This window comes from Panthera onca, chromosome D3 (genome assembly GCF_046562875.1).
Source record: "Panthera onca isolate mPanOnc1 chromosome D3, mPanOnc1 haplotype 2, whole genome shotgun sequence".
Lineage (NCBI taxonomy): Eukaryota > Metazoa > Chordata > Mammalia > Carnivora > Felidae > Panthera > Panthera onca.
The window spans coordinates 26,982,560-27,000,287 of NC_138350.1; the positions used below are offsets into that span (position 1 = coordinate 26,982,560).

General features: G+C 52.3%; 2 protein-coding genes across 6 annotated transcripts in view; one reads left to right on the forward strand and one right to left on the reverse strand.

Annotated features, from left to right (window-relative positions):
- TRMT2A (tRNA methyltransferase 2A) lies at positions 1-4,992 on the forward strand. Of its 3 annotated transcripts, XM_060612924.3 has the most exons (13): positions 1-115; positions 278-358; positions 598-1,160; positions 1,419-1,527; positions 1,813-1,994; positions 2,181-2,295; positions 2,388-2,503; positions 2,582-2,693; positions 3,308-3,430; positions 3,644-3,719; positions 3,956-4,150; positions 4,267-4,363; positions 4,484-4,992. In XM_060612924.3, the coding sequence occupies exons 2-13, from the start codon at positions 335-337 to the stop codon at positions 4,713-4,715; spliced, it is 1,944 nt and encodes a 647-aa protein (XP_060468907.1). In that variant the 5' UTR covers positions 1-115; positions 278-334; the 3' UTR covers positions 4,716-4,992. The 3 variants fall into 3 exon arrangements, with proteins under 3 accessions (XP_060468907.1, XP_060468906.1, XP_060468908.1); XM_060612923.3 differs by having other exon boundaries at positions 28-358; XM_060612925.3 differs by having other exon boundaries at positions 41-358; positions 4,034-4,150.
- A 563-nt stretch (positions 4,993-5,555) lies between these two features.
- The window catches only part of DGCR8 (DGCR8 microprocessor complex subunit), a 36,800-nt gene continuing 24,627 nt past the window's right edge, over positions 5,556-17,728 (reverse strand). For all 3 annotated transcript variants that reach the window (XM_060612920.3, XM_078435541.2, XM_060612921.3), the window contains 5 exons: positions 12,360-12,460; positions 11,923-12,029; positions 10,025-10,152; positions 8,494-8,607; positions 5,556-7,516 (listed from right to left, as the gene is read on the reverse strand). In XM_060612920.3, the coding sequence (XP_060468903.1) occupies positions 7,433-7,516; positions 8,494-8,607; positions 10,025-10,152; positions 11,923-12,029; positions 12,360-12,460 (534 nt within the window). In that variant the 3' untranslated portion in view covers positions 5,556-7,432. The remainder of the gene's footprint in view (positions 7,517-8,493; positions 8,608-10,024; positions 10,153-11,922; positions 12,030-12,359; positions 12,461-17,728) is intronic.

The window sequence follows — 17,728 nt, forward strand, 5'->3', positions numbered from 1 at the left end:
GAGAAAAGGGCTGGGGGTAGGAGGTGACGCGTGGTGATGATGTCACCGGAAGCCAGGATGATAGAGACGCGCGGCCTCGGCTGCACGCGCTGGCGGCGGGAGAGCGGCCGGCTAGGTGAGCGGCCGGCGCAGGCCCCTGGCGGGCAGGCGGCACACCCCATGCCCGAGGCCCGAACCTGAGCACGGAGGGTTCGAGTCCCGCCTTGTCCGGGGTGGAGCCGGGGATAGACCTCGCGGCGTCGCACCCGCCCTCTGAGCGCCTGCCTCCCTTTGCCAGGACCAGGACGAGGTGGCGGAGGCAGCCCTCGTGGAGCCCCCAGTCGGGCAGCGGACGATGAGTGATAAACTCGACAGTGAAGTAAAGTGAAGGGAGATTCTGATGGGAGACCGGGTGGGAAGGGATGGAGATGGGGGCGGAGGGGGAAACCCCTGGGAGAAAAGTGGGATCGGAGGTGAGTTGGGAGAGGAGGGAAGGGAATGGGGGGTGAGGCTGGGCATAGGGTCCACTAATGGAGGTCTGGATGTGGGGCTAGCGAACTGGGGCGTTCAGGTTCTAGGGTGCAGCCCGCAGCCCAGCCCCTGCCTGTCTCCACACAGGGCCCTGTGCCCATGGAGGGCTGCAGCCAGGACAGCAACAGTGCCCAGGGCAGCCCTGAAGCCCTAGCCCCTCAGGAGGAAGAGGAGGAGGAGGAAGGTGGGGCTGGGGTGGCTGCAGAGTCTGTACCTCAGCCTGGGCTCTACAGCTACATCAGGGACGACTTGTTTACCTCGGAGATCTTCAAGTTGGAGCTGCAGAATGTGCCTCGCCACGCCAGCTTCAGTGATGTCCGACGCTTTCTGGGCCGCTTTGGCCTACAGCCTCATAAGACCAAACTCTTTGGGCAACCTCCCTGCGCCTTTGTGACATTCCGTAGCGCCGCTGAGCGGGACAAGGCCCTGCGCGTGCTGCACGGTGCCCTCTGGAAGGGCCGTCCACTCAGCGTGCGCTTGGCCCGACCCAAGGCTGATCCCATGGCCAGAAAGAGGCGGCGTGAGGATGAGGGTGAGCCCACGGCCACATGCATCGCAGATGTAGTGACCCCATTTTGGACCGTGCCCTATGCTGAGCAGCTTGAGCGGAAGCGGTTGGAGTGCGAGCAGGTGCTACAGAAGCTCGCCAAGTGAGTGCGGGTGATCACCCTCTTGGCCCTGGAACTTTGCTCAGCTCTATGCTTGTTCAGCCATCCCGTGCTCTGTATAGACATCCTTAAGGCCTGCATGGTCTCTTGGGTAGCTAACCACTGAGACCCATGTGTAACCAGTGGGGACACTGAGATCCCAAGGGAGGGGCCCAGAAGACCTGGGTATTTGGAGAGTGGCTGGGGAGGGTTGCAGGGGCAGCGGGCTGAGTCCAACCTTGGCCCCACCTCATCCTGCAGGGAAATTGGGAGCACCAACCGCGCCCTGCTGCCCTGGCTGCTCTCACAGAGGCACAAGCACAACAAGGCCTGCTGCCCGCTGGAGGGGGTTAGGCCATCACCCCAGCAGGTCAGGCCCGGCTGGTGTGGCCAGAAATTCACCTCATGTTCTTAAAGGAGCTCTTCTCACTTATCTTTGCCATCCCTTTTCATGCTTTGTATTTATTTTTCCTATTTCTCACATGACTGTTACTTGTTGTCAGCCCCATCTCCTGGACTGCCAGGCACTGTGGGGGAACTAGAGCCTCTTGCTCACCACCATCTCACTTGATGAGCTGTTCTGTCCACTCACAAGTGCTGGATGGCCAGGGTAAGGTCAGGCATGTCTCTCTGCCTCCCTCTACCCTCCCTGCAGACCGAATATCGTAATAAGTGTGAGTTTCTGGTTGGCGTCGGGGTGGATGGGGAGGACAACACAGTCGGCTGTCGGCTTGGCAAGTACAAGGGCGGGACATGTGCTGTGGCAGCCCCCTTTGACACCGTGCACATCCCTGGGGCCACCAAGCAAGTGGTGAAGGCTTTCCAGGAGTTCATCCGGTGAGGGCTTATGGCTGGGCTAGGGGCCCCAAGAAGTCCTGAGGTGGTGGGAGCAGAGGGCCTGCCTGGGGGATCCTGGGATTGTGATCTGGTGGGTGGCGCTGGAGGGGAGAGCAGGGAGACTGCTCGCCCAGTCCTGGTTGGCAGATATTGAGGACTCAGGGCCGCTCATGGCTCCCACCACAGGTCCACTCCATACTCAGCGTACAACCCAGAGACATACTCAGGCCACTGGAAGCAGCTGACTGTGCGCACCAGCCGCCGTGGCCAAGCCATGGCCATTGTTTACTTCCACCCTCAGGTCTCAGGCAAGGAGGCCCTGCTGGGGGAGGGTGTCTGGGCCACAGTGAGTTGTGATGCAACTTTACAAGGCCTTTTCTACTGCTTACCCAGAAGCTGAGCCCTGAGGAACTGGCTGGGCTGAAGGCCTCCTTGGCACAGCACTTCATGGCAGGGCCAGGCAAGGCCACTGGGGTGACCTGCCTCTACTTTGTAGAGGAGGGACAGCGGTGAGGACCCTGGGTAGGGATGGGGTGGGTCTCTGCAAGGGCTAGTGATACTGATGGACCTTACCCTACCATCCACAGAAAGACTCCCAGTCTGGAGGGCCTGCCCCTGGAGCACGTGGCTGGAGACCGATGCATCCACGAGGACCTGCTGGGGTTGACCTTCCGGATCTCCCCTCATGCCTTCTTTCAGGTAGCCCCAAATTTCTTAGGATCATGAGGACACATGGAGGGAGACCTGACATGATATCAAGATGTGATGGAGACAGTGGGCTAGGGCAGTGACAAAGGATTAGCCTGGCAAGAGACCTGGGGATAATGTCCAGGCAGGGGAGCCACAAGGATTGTAAAGTAGATGAAAGATCATTTGCCATTGGATTCTTTGACAACCCTCTTGGAGAGCCATATGTGGGGTGTGAGAACAGGAGCTGGAGTAATGCCAGGGCTCTGGTGTGAGCTCTAGTACTCAGAAAAGAGCAATTATGAAAATTGATCGAGGGGTGGTGATATCAGCATCGTTGCCTTTTAAAGCTAGGAGACTGAGGTTGCCAGGCAACCCTCATGGGATTGAGGGTCAGTCTGAGGACTAGGCTTCTGGCTCCCTGATGGTTAGACGTAGGGGAGGGGTAGGATCAGGAGACCTAGGAAGAAAGTGAGCGAGCCAGGAATTGGGCCACAGAGGCAGGAAAGATGCCCAGGGAATGCAAGTGTTTGGCATGGGGCAGTGGGGGAGGTGGGCAGGAGGGGAAGCCAACTTGGGCAGCAGGGCTCCCCTGACATCCTTGACACTGCCGGCTCACCCCCCAGGTGAACACCCCAGCAGCCGAGGTGCTCTACACAGTCATCCAGGACTGGGCCCAGCTGGACACAGGGAGCACAGTGCTAGACGTGTGCTGCGGCACTGGCACCATTGGCCTGGCACTGGCCCCGGTGAGCCCTCCTGCCCTGCCTGTGGATACCCTCCCCACACTACCCATATTGTCACCTGCCTCATGATCCTCCGTGATCCCCAGCCCGAAGACTAAGGTTAACCGTAGTCTGCCAGATTCTCTTCCACTCTCCAAATGCCTCCTGCTGTTCCCTTCCCTAAGAAGTCCCCAGGATGGGTCAGAATGCCATGAGTCTGTCCTTTACTGGTTTCAGAAGGTGAAGAGAGTTGTAGGAATTGAGCTGTGCCAGGAGGCTGTGGAAGATGCCCGGGTGAATGCCCAAGACAATGGTGAGAGCCAGCGCCCCACAAAGGTGGGCAGCAGATGCCTCTGCTGCATACCTCAGCACAGCACCTGGGACCCACCAGGTGGTTCTTAGGGCCCATGGTGGGTGGGGTGAGGGCAGAGTACAGGAGGGCTCCTATTACGTGAACTTAACACATGTCCAGGATGCCTGAGGCTGCCTGATGGGGGAAGGTGAACAGGCTCCCTAGACAACAGGCTTTCCTAATACATCTCTGGCCAGGGACTTCAGGACACCAGGCAAAGCCCTGTGGGGGAGAGTGTCCTTGGTCCCCTGACAGGGCTGTCATGCCATGTCCAGAGTTGAGCAATGTTGAGTTCCATTGTGGGAGAGCCGAGGACCTGGTACCCGCTCTGGTGAGCAGACTGGCCTCCCAGCGGCTCGTTGCCATCCTGGACCCTCCTCGTGCTGGCCTGCGTAAGTGGTCTCCATTTGGGGGTTGTTAAGGGGAAGACGGTGGGCAGGGATGTTGGGATGGCACACCAAGCTGTGCAGCCTCAGACCTGATGCCCATCCCATCTGGGTCTCCTCAGATTCCAAAGTGATCCTGGCTGTCCGAAGAGCCGAGAACCTCAAACGGCTCCTGTATGTCTCTTGCAACCCCCGGGCAGCCATGGGCAACTTTGTCGAGTGAGTGTGAGGTGGGGGGGATCTGGGGTGGATTGGGGCCCTGCACACAACCTCCCCCTCCTCCACAGGAGCCCTTTCCAGACTCACGTGGCTGATCTTGACACTCCTTTCTCACCACAGCCTCTGCAGGGCCCCATCTAATCGGGTGAAGGGCACTCCCTTCCGGCCTGTCAAGGCTATGGCCGTGGACCTGTTCCCGCAGACCCCGCATTGTGAGATGCTCATCCTGTTTGAGAGGGTGGAGTACCCCAATGGCACAGGGGCCCTGGAGCCCCAGGACCCTCCAGCCCAGCCCCCACCAGGGTCCCCAGATGATACCCTGCAGGAAACTGGGGCTTCCACCTCTTCCTAGGTCCCTGGAGCACTAGAAACTTGCCCTTTCAGAATAGGGCCCAGTCTTCATCACTGGGGCAGAAGCCAAGGGGCTCCCCAAGTCCTTGCCTCACCTCAGGATGCTCAGGCAAGCACCTTGAGAGCATGAGACACAGCTGCCCCAACCAGGGTCAGCCTGTCCCCATGGACCCTACGCTCTTGTCCCCTACCCACCCCCCCTCCCCCCACACTCCTCTTCCCAAGTTCCTTTTGGGCTAGCTGGGGCACAGGGTCAGAATAAACCATTGCTGAACTACTGGCATGACTGATGAGCATTCAAGGTTGGCAGATGGGGCCTGCCCCTACTTTAGCCCCTGCTGCGGGTGGGGGAGTGGGGGGGCGGGGGGAAGCCAGCAGGGCCCCTTGAGAACCCTGCCAAGACTAAGTCTGACCCCCCCCAGCTGCCAGTCCCTCCACATGGCCGGGAGTCACAGAAAATGTGCCAACAGTGCCAGATCTCATGCTTATTATCCTAAGAGAAGAAACCGGGAGCTCATGGCTCAGAGCCAGTTGTGCATGTGGGGTGGAGACATGGCAGGGGGCCAGGCCTATCTGCTGCAGGTCAGCCCAGCAGGCTGCACCACTCTTCCTGCACCCCGAGGGGAGGTTCCATCCCCAATCTGGCCCTGAGCTCTGAAGGGAGGCCACTGTTATGACCAAAGGCCAGGCTGGGACACTGCTCAGATGTTGCAAAAGCAGTGTCCCCAGGCAAATGCCTCAGCCCTGTGAGACAGGCTAAAGAGGGGGATACTGGCCAGCTGAGGGTCCACAAAGCCCCATAGCTTCACATGGTTAGAAGAAACAAACGCCAGTCATTCCCTTTTGGGACAGTTTTGCTTTATGCATTCAGACAATCAAGGCTCACCCTTAAAGCCACAGCTTAGCCACCACCTGGAAGGTACACAACAGGCAGTGGCCACATGGAGGTGGCATCAGTACAGGCTCCACCTGCCCTCTGCAGCCACAGCGTGGCTGTGTGCACACAACACTCACACCCACATAGGAGGGACAGAGGAAGGACACGGGGAGGCTGCAGCAAAGCTCGCTGCCTCTAGTAACGTGTGCACGAAGCTTTGGTTCACAATGGCGCATCTGGCTGTTCTGAGAGCAAACAGTCACAGTCAAATGATTATTCACAGCTGCAGACAGGAGGCAAGACAGAAGCAAGTGTCTAATTACAGCAACTTGATTTAAGGGTTTTGTTTATAAACGTCAACACAGAAGCCAACCTCAGTCGCATAGGTGGCAAGGGAGGGATACACTGTGGGTGGCACACAAGACCCAACATTGTCTTCCTGAAAACAAATGCCATCAACACCAACCACGGGGGACATGATGGAGAACAGGCACACCCGTGGAATGTGACAATGCAACCCAGCACTGGGCTCCTGCAGCTGACAGTGCACCAGGAGCACACAGCACCCTGAGCAGGCCCTGGTGATAGGGAACTGATGACTACCTGTACAATGCACATGGGGACAACCAAGGGCCCTAAGCACACCCACATCCTCTGGGGTTCAGGGCAGGAACACACTTATCCCTGCACTGGTCCACAGGAGCCACTTGGAAAACACAGGCTGCTGGTCAAAGTAACAGGCTGGCCACCAGGTCTGGCTGCATAGGGCAACTGCCCTTGAAATCCAGTGAAGCCATTGTCACAGGGAAGACAGCCACCATCCATGTGTTTATGCCAGGTCTGGAGAAGAGTGCCACTTTGTGATCACGGATGGATTGCACTGAGGGTCCTTATTTCCTCTTTTAAAATCCCCATGCTAAAATGCATTAACTTGTTTATATCTGCTACGTGACTCCAAATCTACCTTCTACTCTCACTGTAAAAGTTTCTTTCCAAATGCTAAAATTTCATAAAAGCTTTAAAAATTGATGGGTGGACAGATGGACTTGACTGTGCAAAAATCATTAGTAAAAAGTTGCCAGAGGCCAGTGAAGGTGAGGGGCCTCAGTGTCTTAAGAAGGCGTGTTTTTAGGACATTAAGACTTACTCAGAAAAATGGACCGCACGCCAACCCAGGACCAGGGCAACGAGCCAGACATACACTGGCAATGCATTTCAAGGATGGTAAATAATCACCTTGAGGGTTTGCCTACAATCTCTGAAAAATAGTTCTGATTCTAAAATTGTGTTTATTTTAAACCAAAAAGGTCTGAAATACTCCTTCCTGTTATAACCTTTTCAGAGAAAAAGGGAAAACACAAGAGGCAGGGAAGGGGATGGGGGTCCCAGCGTGCGCCTTCTGACCAGGTCCCTGCAGTGGTCTGCGGGAATCCTGGGCACAGGGTACCACAGAACTTTGCCACCACTTTCTCATTTTATCTGACATTTGTCAGTGCATGTTATGTACTGACACACATGAAAACCTTCATCAAACCAGTCTGCAGCAAGTCCACATAAGCAGAGGTTATCCACAGTTATTGTCAAGCTCTTGGCTTCCACCTGTGTGGACAAGCAGAGTCCATCCTTGAACACGCCCACTCAGACCTGTGGGCGGCCCCCAAGGAAGAGCTTTGTGGCCCTGCTGTCCCCCTGCACCAGAGCCCCACCCCTCTGGCCCTGACGGCAGATGCCTGGCCGCAGGGGAGGAACTCAGATCGGAGGCCCGAAGCTGCAGAGTGAGTGGCGTGAGGTCTCCCTGGCAGCAGAGCTGGCAGTCCCCGCGCCTGACCCTGCTGCCTCCCTCATACGTCCACAGTGCACAGGGGCTCGCCACCAGGCTGGGCAGACGCCACAATAGACATCTTGGGTTTCTTTCGTGTCTCCTCCTGAAAGAACAACAAAGGTCAGGGATGCCAACAAAGTAGGAACATGAGGCCAAGCGCAACTTCAGGCAAGAGGCTCCTGAGGCAGGGTGGATATGTGAGGGGGCAAGCTCAGCACACTGGTGCCAGGTAGCCTCTGGAGTAGGAGGGCACCACTGCTTTGCAGTATACCACATGAGAAGGAAAGTCTGAGGAGTGGACCAGATGGGGGCTGGCTGGGTCTCCCTGGATGCCATCTCAGAGAACTGTGTGCTGGTGCTTCCCTGGGAAGCAGACCACACACCCAGAAGTGAAGGGCCAAGGAAGTTACAGCCACCAGGGACAATCACGTAGGTGGTTCTCTCTCCCCATCCCAACTTGAGGGCAGGTTCTCTCTCCCCGCCCCAACTTGAGGCATCTCTTGGACCAGAAAGGCCAAACATACAACAGATTCTCATTCCCCACCTCCCCCTCCCTGGGGTTTTATATAGGCCTCCAGGCAAATACCACAGCTTCACAAGGTCCTAGCCTAGAAGACCCTCAGGCAAGTGGTTTTAGGAAGCTTCATCAGGACTAAGCCTTACCCAGGTTCAATGTTCTGTGAACCATGCTCCTCCCTCACAGAAATGACAAGGACCCAAAGAAGAAGAGGCCCAGGATGGCAGTCTGTGTCCCACAAGACCCTGAGAATGGGAGGCCTGGCTGGTATAACGTCCCTGCCTTCAAACTGAGTACTGAGTGGAAATACCCAGAAGGCAGGTCCTTCACAACCACAGGCCAGGGCTGAGAGTTCTATAATGTAACTAAAAAGTGAATTGATCTGATGCAAATGTCATGAATGCTGAAACGCAAGGAAAAGCACATCTACCCTAGAAGTGTTGAGGCTGACTTCCCTCCCATAGCTGCCAATGTGGCTGTGCTAGGTGCCCCTCCCCTCCCTTGAGGGCAAGAGGATGAGGGTGCGGAGGGGCCTTTGGTGCTGGCCGGGCCTGCACACTCACCCTCTCCTCAGCCAGCCTCTTCATCTCCTCCTGTAGTTTGCTCAGGATGTGCAGGTTTGGCTTGTTCTTCTTGGCATATTGCTGCAGCTCAATCACACTTTTGTCCGAGGTCTCCTGGGGAGCACAGCACCTTGCTCTCAGGACTGCCTGGGGCAGGCCCCACAGACATATTACGGCCAGCAGCCAGAGCTGCACTCCCAACCCACACCTGGCAGCTGACACAGCCACAGAGAACGCAGACCAGTCCACAGCTGCCCAGCTCACTTTCTGACCATACTACCCCCACTTCTGCCTCACCCTGAGCAGGCAGAAGCCACAGCCTCTTCCCTTCATGGGGCAAAGGCATCCTGGCACCCAGCTGCCTCCACTCCTGCCATCGGCTGGGCACTCGTACTGCCCAGACCCTCAGAGTGGAACGATCAGAGTACGGCCTCCGCCAGCAGGGACAGCGTGCTGCCCAATGGGATAAACCCTGGCACTGGGGCCCAGCTGGGAGCCCATCAGCCCTAGACACTGCGCTCTCTGCATATCTGCAAACCCTCCAACTTTGAGAACAGGATCAAGCTGTCCTGAGGCCCTTCCTGTCTGAAAAGGCCATCTCTGAGGCCGCCTGCTGTGCCTTCGAGTGTCAGACTCCACCTGTCCTCCAAAAGATACAGGCTGAGGCTGTGCCTAGACTGGACGCTCATCCTCCAACTTAGGGAGAGTTCCCACTCACAGGCCAAAGCAGGCTTTTCTCAATCTTAGCCCAAACAAGATACAGCACAAAAGTAAAGGCACGTGAAGGCAGAACTCAACCTCATCTGCAGTCATTGGAGTTTTCTCAGCAACACATATCTGGAGGTTCCTCTCTAAGCACCTTGGGGGCCCAGTGTCACCTCCTTAGATGCCACATGGCCACCCCTCCCCTCACTGGGATGCAGGTAACCCAGACTATTTCTGGAAACATCAGGGTAAAAATAAACGTAAACACCTCCCAGGACTTCCCTCCACCCCACAAAACATACAAACCTAAGGGTACTGGTTTAAATCTCTCGATCCCGGCAAAACAGCAGAAACTAAACAGATGACGTGTACAGGTGTTTAGTTAAAAAAAAACTGGTGTTCATAAGCAGGAAGAGGTGCCCTGCATCTCTTACTCTCCCTTAAGCTTCTAGGGGTCCTCAAATTAATCCAAGGGCTTGCAGTTCCAGTGTGGGGGAAGGGGAGACACCAGGTCTCAGCTCAGAAGCTTCCTCTCCACTGGGGCTGGCAGCACTCACCACCTGTACGTCCTGCTGGACAGGCTCAGCCCACACAGCCAGAGCCAGGACCAGGCTTCTCAGGGAGGGAGACACAGCATGAATGACCACCTCCCACCCTCAAGGTCACAGACATGGCCCAGCAAAGCGCCTGAGAAGCAGCCTTGAACAAGAGCAGAGCTGCCCAACACTATCTCCGGTGACAGCAGGACCTCAAACAGGTGTGCCACGGTGGAGGGAGGATGATAAGCACAGAGGCTGCCCTAGGTCCTAGGGAGGAGCCTGGTTACCTGTTTGACCATCTTGCTGCTTTCGCGACCATACATGCGCAATAAAGACCCCCAATTCTTGACATGTGGGTGCAGCAGCTGAAGGATTTTCTGAGAGGCTAACTGTTTTCCAACTCTCTTATTCTTACCTGTGAGGAAGGAAGAGGAAATGTGGAGAGGGAGTCACTAGAACATTCAGCTGTCAACATGGCCACCTTGCCTAGAGAGGAGACACACCTGCCATTCCCCCACCCAGCAAACGGCATGTTCTACAGGAGGGGGTACAGACGTCTTCCACCACTGCAGTCGGCACTGGAGTCTCACAAAGCTGAGACCAGGACCCACCCTAACCCCATTTAGCAGAACAGCTCCCTCAAAGGCTTCAGAAAATCAGAATGGGCCCAAGGTCATAACTTACAAGGCCTCCCTCCCACCACACCCTACACTTCCAGAGATACAGACAAGCAAAACGAGCACCATGAAGCACATGGCCCAAGGCTCCTTGGGGACAGGCACAGGGGAGGGAGGCTCTGCCAGAAAGCCCAGAGGAGTTTCCAGAGGGTGTATGAACTTTGAAAGAGGAGTTTCTATGTATGCAGAGGGAAGGTGGGGCCAGGGAGCAGAGTGGGTCTGGAGAACAGAGTGGGTCTGAGTGCCAGGAGATGCCTATGGCCAGACAAACCAAGGTGGCCACACTTCCCAGATAGGGAGGTCAATGGTGCCAGCACTCCTTCTATGCCACACCTGTCTGCTCCAGAAGGGGGCTCAGTGAGGACTAATATCTGCTGAATCACAGGGGACACCCAGGTCTGTGAGTTCTGTGATTTTCCCAAGGTCAACTTGTGTGTTACTTTCTAGTTTACACAGCACTGGGTTTGTGTTTATAGTAGTCATACAAAGTTTTCTTTTAAAATAAAGTTGTTTTCAGAAGTGGTTACTTTAGGGGTGCCTGGGTGGCTCAGTCAATTAAGCATCTGACTCTTGATTTCAGTTCAGGTCATGATCTCAGTGTGTGAGCTTGAGCCCCACGTCAGATTCTGCACTGACAGTGCAAAGCCTGCTTGGGATTCTCTGTCTCCCTCTTTCTCTGCCCTTCCCCCCACTCGTACATGGCACACTCTCTCAAAAATAAACATTAAAAGATAAGATAAAATAAAACGTAGTTATTTCAAAAACCAAATTCAGTGGGGCGCCTGGGTGGCTCAGCCAGTTAAGCATCCACTGGCTCAGGTCACGATCTCATGGTTTGTGAGTTTGAGTCCTGGATCAGGCTCTATGCTGACAGCTAGCTCAGAGCCTGGAGGCTGTCTTCAGATTCTGTGTCTCCCTCTCTCTCTGTCCCTCCCCTGCTCACACTCTCTCTCTCTCTCTCAAAAATAAACATAAAAAATTTTTTTTTAAATAAAGAAGTTAAAAATAAATAACCAACCAAATTTGGTAAATACTGCAGGTGGTGTACACAAAGACCAGAAATGGGGCAGGCACATCACCCAGCACAGGGACACAGAGTAGGGCAGGGCAAGGGCTCTGCTGCCATTCTAGGACATCCCTCCTCCTACCACAGGGACCATGGGCTGGATGGGGCACTAGTGGCAGGAGGGGGAAAACATGGCCTAGCCAAAGTGACCAGCCCAAGCCCAGGAACTAGGAGGATAGGGTTGGTACAGGCAGGACTACCACAGTCCCACCTCAGACTGACCGGCTTTCAGACAGAGGTCGATAGGAGATGCCAGTGGACACGGAGGACTGCGGGTGGTCAGCACACAAGGCAGGAGCTTGGGAGTGATGCCAGGGTAGTGGCCTGAGACTAAGCCCCAGAGGCTCAGGGCTCCCAGACAGGCCACATGGCAGTGTGCAACCTCCCCAGTGGTCAAGGGAAATTGCAGTGGGGTGACAGGGAGGAGGGAGGCAGTCCTTACACCAGCCGCGCACTGTGTGTTTGCCGCACGCCATGACATATTCACTCTTCTGGTTTTTACCAGGAACCACTTCAAACTTGATGGATGTATCACCCATTCCATGGTTTCTTAAAGAAAAAACAAAGACAACCAGTGCCATCGGCTGAGGACAAAGAAATGACAGCTTCAGGAAAGGCTTTAAAGGCTCTCTGAAGACAATGCCAACCCTTTCCCCAAACCGCACTTCTCAGCTGAAAAGGAGGGGATTCTCCTGATCCGATCTCACAGGCTCTGACTGACCAGCAGGCACAGGGGCTTCTGTGCACACAGGGAATACTTGCAATGGCTTGGCCTTTAGCATCACCTCTTGAACCAGGATAAATAGCTAGTAAAGACATTGGGCACCAACAGAAAAGCCCCCACACAACCCTACTCAGAAGGGGAAGCACCCGCCCTACCTTTTAAGGCACTCGTGAAGGATCTGATAGGGAGACAACAGTCCGGCCTTGCTGGTCAGCTCGTAGACCCGTGAGTCCTCGATACTGATGTGGTTAAAATACTACAAAACAAAGCAGCCACTCCTAAGTGCTGGACCGAGCCTGCTGGCCTCACGGAGCTGTTCCCCATGCTGTCTGCTTCCCCCAGAAGCTTCCTGTCATCTTTACTGCCTTGAAGAGCACATTGCGCCCCCACCTCATTGTCCAGCAGCCCCTCTGAGACAGGACAAGCAGTGCTGTGCTAGGTTGGAGAGTATGCTGCAACGGGGTGGCAAAGCTTGGTGCTGCCTGGGAGCCTTTTCTGAATCTGAGTCTGATCAATTAGTCAGAAATCTAAAGACAGACAACCTTAGAAAAGAATTTTGAAGATCATCATAAGTGAGATTATAGAAGACAAAAGGTAAATCAGACAAAAGAGATGCACTCTAAAAAGGCCAAGCTCTCTGAAGGCTGTGAAGGGCCTGGCCTGGCTCCTGTTTCAAACACAGAGTCATCCTGTCCTAGCTCTGAGACCAACTGCTATGCCCAGAGAACAGAACAATTAAAGGGTTAATGGGAAACCACTTAACCAGTTGAGGGGGAAAAAGAGAAGTTCTGCACAACAGAGGCAGGCAGCAGCCAGGAGGCAGCGTTGACCCCAACCAGACTTGGGCCTCTGCTGAGCCGCCCTCTGTGAACGGAGGATGTGGCCTAGTTCACTCAGCACAGCCCACCTCCCTGGTGGGGACTGCTGGGCTTCTGGGGTTGCCATAGCAAGGTACCACCAAGTGGGTGGCTTATTTATTTTTTCACAATTCTGGGGCCCAGAAGTCCCAAAGCAAGGTGTCAGCAGGCCACGTTCCCTTTGAAACCTCTATGAGAGATTCTTTCTGGACCTTCCCAGGTTTTGGCAGCACCAAGCTTTCTTTAGCATCACTCCCAACTCCACCCAGCCTTCTCTCCACTTCCCTCCCTCTTCTTACAAGAACACAACACTTACAAGAACACTACTCTGGGCAGGGAGGCAGGGGTTCCTCTCTCAGCGGACTGTGACTGAGTCAAGGAAAGCAAGGTGACATTTCTAAAGGGAATTGCTGATTCTGGTGAGCTAGAAATCTCCCTACTCTCATTTGGCTACAGTTTCCAACAGGTCCCCACAAGATACCTCCACTTACGAGCATCTGCATCAGCATGGATCAGTTTCCAGGGAAAGTTATTCACCAAGACATCAGGCCCTAGACCCATCCTTAGTGGCTAGCCAGGCAGCCGACCCATCCATGGTGGCTGGCTCTCTCATTTCAGCCCTTTGATAACCCAGTCTCTAACCAGCAGTCGGCACCTGGGCTGTGGACCTGTAGTCAGACTGAGCAAGACCACCTGTGTACCCACGATCCTCCCTGACAGAGCCGAGGCAGACACACACATGGCAGAAGAACACACACTAAGAAGCCCAAAGATATCCAACAGACGCTGGCAAAGGCCCATACCACAATTACCTGCACCAAGAGCCACAGTCACATGTTGCAGGTTAACCTGCAAGGAGCATGTAGAGACTATAGTACAAAGGGCAGAAGTGGCCCAATGCCAACAGTACAGAAGAAGTTTGGATCACTGGTGCCCAACAGATACTGAAAGACCCTGAGAGAGCACCACAGACAGACCAGCACCCATAAACCCAACAATTTAAATAAAATGGACCAATTCCTTGAAAAGTGCAAATTACCCAAACTGCTCTATTCAAGAAGTTGAACTTGTAGTTAAAAGGTCCCTTCAAAGAAAACTCCACACTCAGATCGTTTCATTGGCAACAACTACCAAATATTTAAGAAAAAAAAAATTATACCAATTCTAGACAATCTTTCAAAACACCACAAGAGGAGGGACAATTGCCAGTTCATTTTATGATGTTAGCAGTACCCTTATTAACACCAAAGAGAACTACAAAATAATAATCCTCACAAACACAGGTGTAAAAATCCTACATAGAGTATTAGCAATTCGTAACCATTAACACATAAAAACAAATCTATGCCATGCCCAAGAAAGGACTTACTTAGCCCAGGAATGCGTTAAAAAAAAAAAAAAAATCTATCAACATAATACATTATATCAACAAATTAAGGAGGAAAAAGTCTGTAATATCAATTGATAAGGAAAGGCATTTGACAAAATGCAACATCCTTTCATGATAAAAATACTCAACAAACTAGGAATAGAAGAATCCTTCCTCAACCTGATAGAGGGCATCAACAAACAACTAACACCTAACGTCATATTCAATGGTCAGAGACTATATGCTTCACCCCAAGATCAGGAACAAGACAAGGATGTCCACTCTCCCCACTGCTACTCAACATGTAATGGAGCTTCTAGTCAGAGTAGTAAGGCAAGAAAAAGAAACAAAAGGCATCTAGATTGGAAAGGAAGAAATCAAACCATCACAGTCAACCTGGTCGGTACATAGAAATCCCAAAGAAATCTACAGAAAAACTACTGGAACTAATAAAGCAGTTCAGCAAAGCCACAAGACATACGATCAATATACGACAGTAAATGAGATCGCTATACACTAGCAATCAACACAACTGAAACTAAAGTGCTACTCACAACAGTTCCAAAACACATGTGAAATACTCAAGTCCAAATCTAGTAAAACATGTGAAAGATCTGCATACTAAAAATGACCAAACACTAATAAAAGACATCAAAGACTTCAATAAATGGAGAGATACACTGGGTTTGTGAACTGAAAGACTCAATACTGTTAGGAAGTCCATTCTCTCCAAATTTATCTACAGATGTAACACAATTCCAATCAAAATCTCAACAGAACTTTTTGTACTGACATACTGTTTCTATACGGAAGGGAAAAGTAGCTGGAGTAACCAAAAAGTGCTTTTGAAAAAGAACAAAGTTTGAGGGTTCGCACGGATTCCAAGAATTCATGTCATCAAGAAGGTATGGCATTGGTGAAAGGTCACACAGATCAAGGAGACAGAGTGCAGAGATAGACCCACACACACATGCTCATCTGGCTCGACAGACATGCAAAGGCACCCAGTTGGACATATACTTATCATACGGCCCAGCAAGGCCATCTTGGGTGCTTAGCTACACTCACGTGGAAAACCGGAGAGCCTCACAGCAGCCAAATGCTAATCACCCAAAAATGGAAATGCACTCAACACCCCTCAAGTAAGAAGAACATACTAGGCACTGCCCTGCAGTAGGCACACTCAGCAGCAAAAATTACCCAACCATCGACACCAGCACCAACACAGATGATTCTCAAGTGCATCACTGAGTTGGAGCTTGGTTCTAAGGCTACCTCCCCTGTGACTCCACTGATAAGACATTTGGGAACTGGCTAACCTACAGAGATAGCTCAGTGGCTACCTGGGTAAAAAGAAAGTTTTGACTACAAAGGGGCAGAAGGGGGCAGTTTAAGAAAACTGGGAGGGGGAGAACATTTGAAAATGTCTTGATTGCGCTGTTGGTTACATGACAAAACTACACGTTTCAAAATTCACAGAAGTGTACCAAAAAGTGCATTTACCACTCTATAATTTTTTTTTTAATTTTTTGAGAAAGTGAGCAACTGCGAACACACACGAGCAGAGGAGGGACACAGAGATAGGGAGAGAGAGAATCCCAAGCAGGCTCCACACTATCAGTATTGAGCCTGATGGAGGGCTCAATCTCATGACCTGAGCCAAAATTAAGAGTCGGACACTTAACCAATCGAGCCACCTAAGTGCCCCGAACTCTCTATTAAAACCTAAATTAGTCGGGGGCGGGGGAAGGGAGCCAAAAAAACCAAGTCACTAATGACTAAATTCTAGAACAAGCATGAACCAACCACAACCCACAGCTACCTAAAAAGCTATAAAATACTAAGAAGAAATCACCCCAGGTCTTGTGAAAAGGCTCAGTACCAGTTCTGCTCATCTGTTTTTGCCTTTTTAATCAACACCAAACATGCTATGCCCTGAGCCTCTGCTTCCATGGCAATTCTAGAATTCTGGATATTCTATATCCACACCACCATTGCATGTGGACTTTGTGCCACTGTACGTCAAGGACAGCAGTGCATAGCGAGAGCTCCCAAAGAACCAGGGCCTGCCCAGCCAACCTTGGCATCCTGCCCCCACAGCTGGAACTCTGGAGCCACACCTCCACAAGGGCACCATGGGGAAGAGGGACTGCCACCCACCCACCAAGCTACTGACAAGGATGTGACAGAAACACTGTCACAATTTTTCAGGAGCAAGACAGCAATTCCTATCAGTCACGATTGTGCTGCTCTAGTACTTTCAACCTGACAGAAAAGCTACTTTCTTCTCTGACAAATTTTAAAATGGGAAATAAGTACACACATATACAATTAAATTCTAAGTGTGAAAAAAAACCTCTCCAGAGGATGAAGACATTTTTGGTCATCAGACACATATCTGGTCCTTGTATCCAGTTCAGGGAGCGCCTAAAACTTTAGAATTTCCTAATAGGAGTATCTTTTGTTATTCAAAGAAGTCCCTCTGGACCTCATCTGAGTTTATGCTAATTAGGCATGGTGGGGGGCAGGGCCTAGACAGCTTCATGATGGGGCTGGTCACCAGAAAGACCAACCATGATTAAGCACCTCTTCATCTGGCTGTCCATTTGTATTCTTTTTTTTTAACGTTCATTTATTTTTGAGACAGAGAGAGACAGAGCATGAACGGGGGAGGGTCAGAGAGAGAGGGAGACACAGAATCTGAAACAGGCTCCAGGCTCTGAGCAGTCAGCACAGAGCCCGATGCGGGGCTCGAACTCACATACCGCGAGATCGTGACCTGAGCCGAAGTCAGACGCTTAACCGACTGAGCCACCCAGGCGCCCCTGTATTCTTAATAATAAACCAGTAAACGTAAAGAAGTTTCCCTGAGTTCTGAGAGCAAATTCTAAAAAAGTTCTCATTCAAGCAAATTAATGAACCCAAGGGAAGTCACGGAAACCCCTGAATCTGTAGTTGGCTGGTCAATGTGGGTGGCCTGTGCACCCCATTTGTGGCTGGAATGTGAAGTGTGGGCAGTCTTTTGGAACTGAGCCAACTCCATGTAAATAGTGTGAGAACTGAGCAAAGTTGCAGACACCTAGCTGGTGTCAGAGAATTGGAGAACCAACATGAAAAAGTCCTTTGTGTGTACAAGGGAACTTTTATACCTGGGATTTCCGAGCTGCCCACATAGCCTCCTCTACCTGGGAAGACCTCCTCTCTCAAGCTTGCCTTTTCTTTTTTTTTTTTTAATTTTTTAATGTATGTTTATTTTTTAGAGAGAGAGACAGAGTGTGAGTGGGGTAGGAGCAGAGAT

Coding starts and splice junctions, on each gene's coding strand:
- TRMT2A (XM_060612924.3), top strand. CDS start 335: ATGAGTGATAAACTCGACAGTGAA. Junction 1,161..1,418: donor GTGCTACAGAAGCTCGCCAA/GTGAGTGCGGGT, acceptor CTCATCCTGCAG/GGAAATTGGGAGCACCAACC. Junction 2,296..2,387: donor TTGTTTACTTCCACCCTCAG/GTCTCAGGCAAG, acceptor CTGCTTACCCAG/AAGCTGAGCCCTGAGGAACT.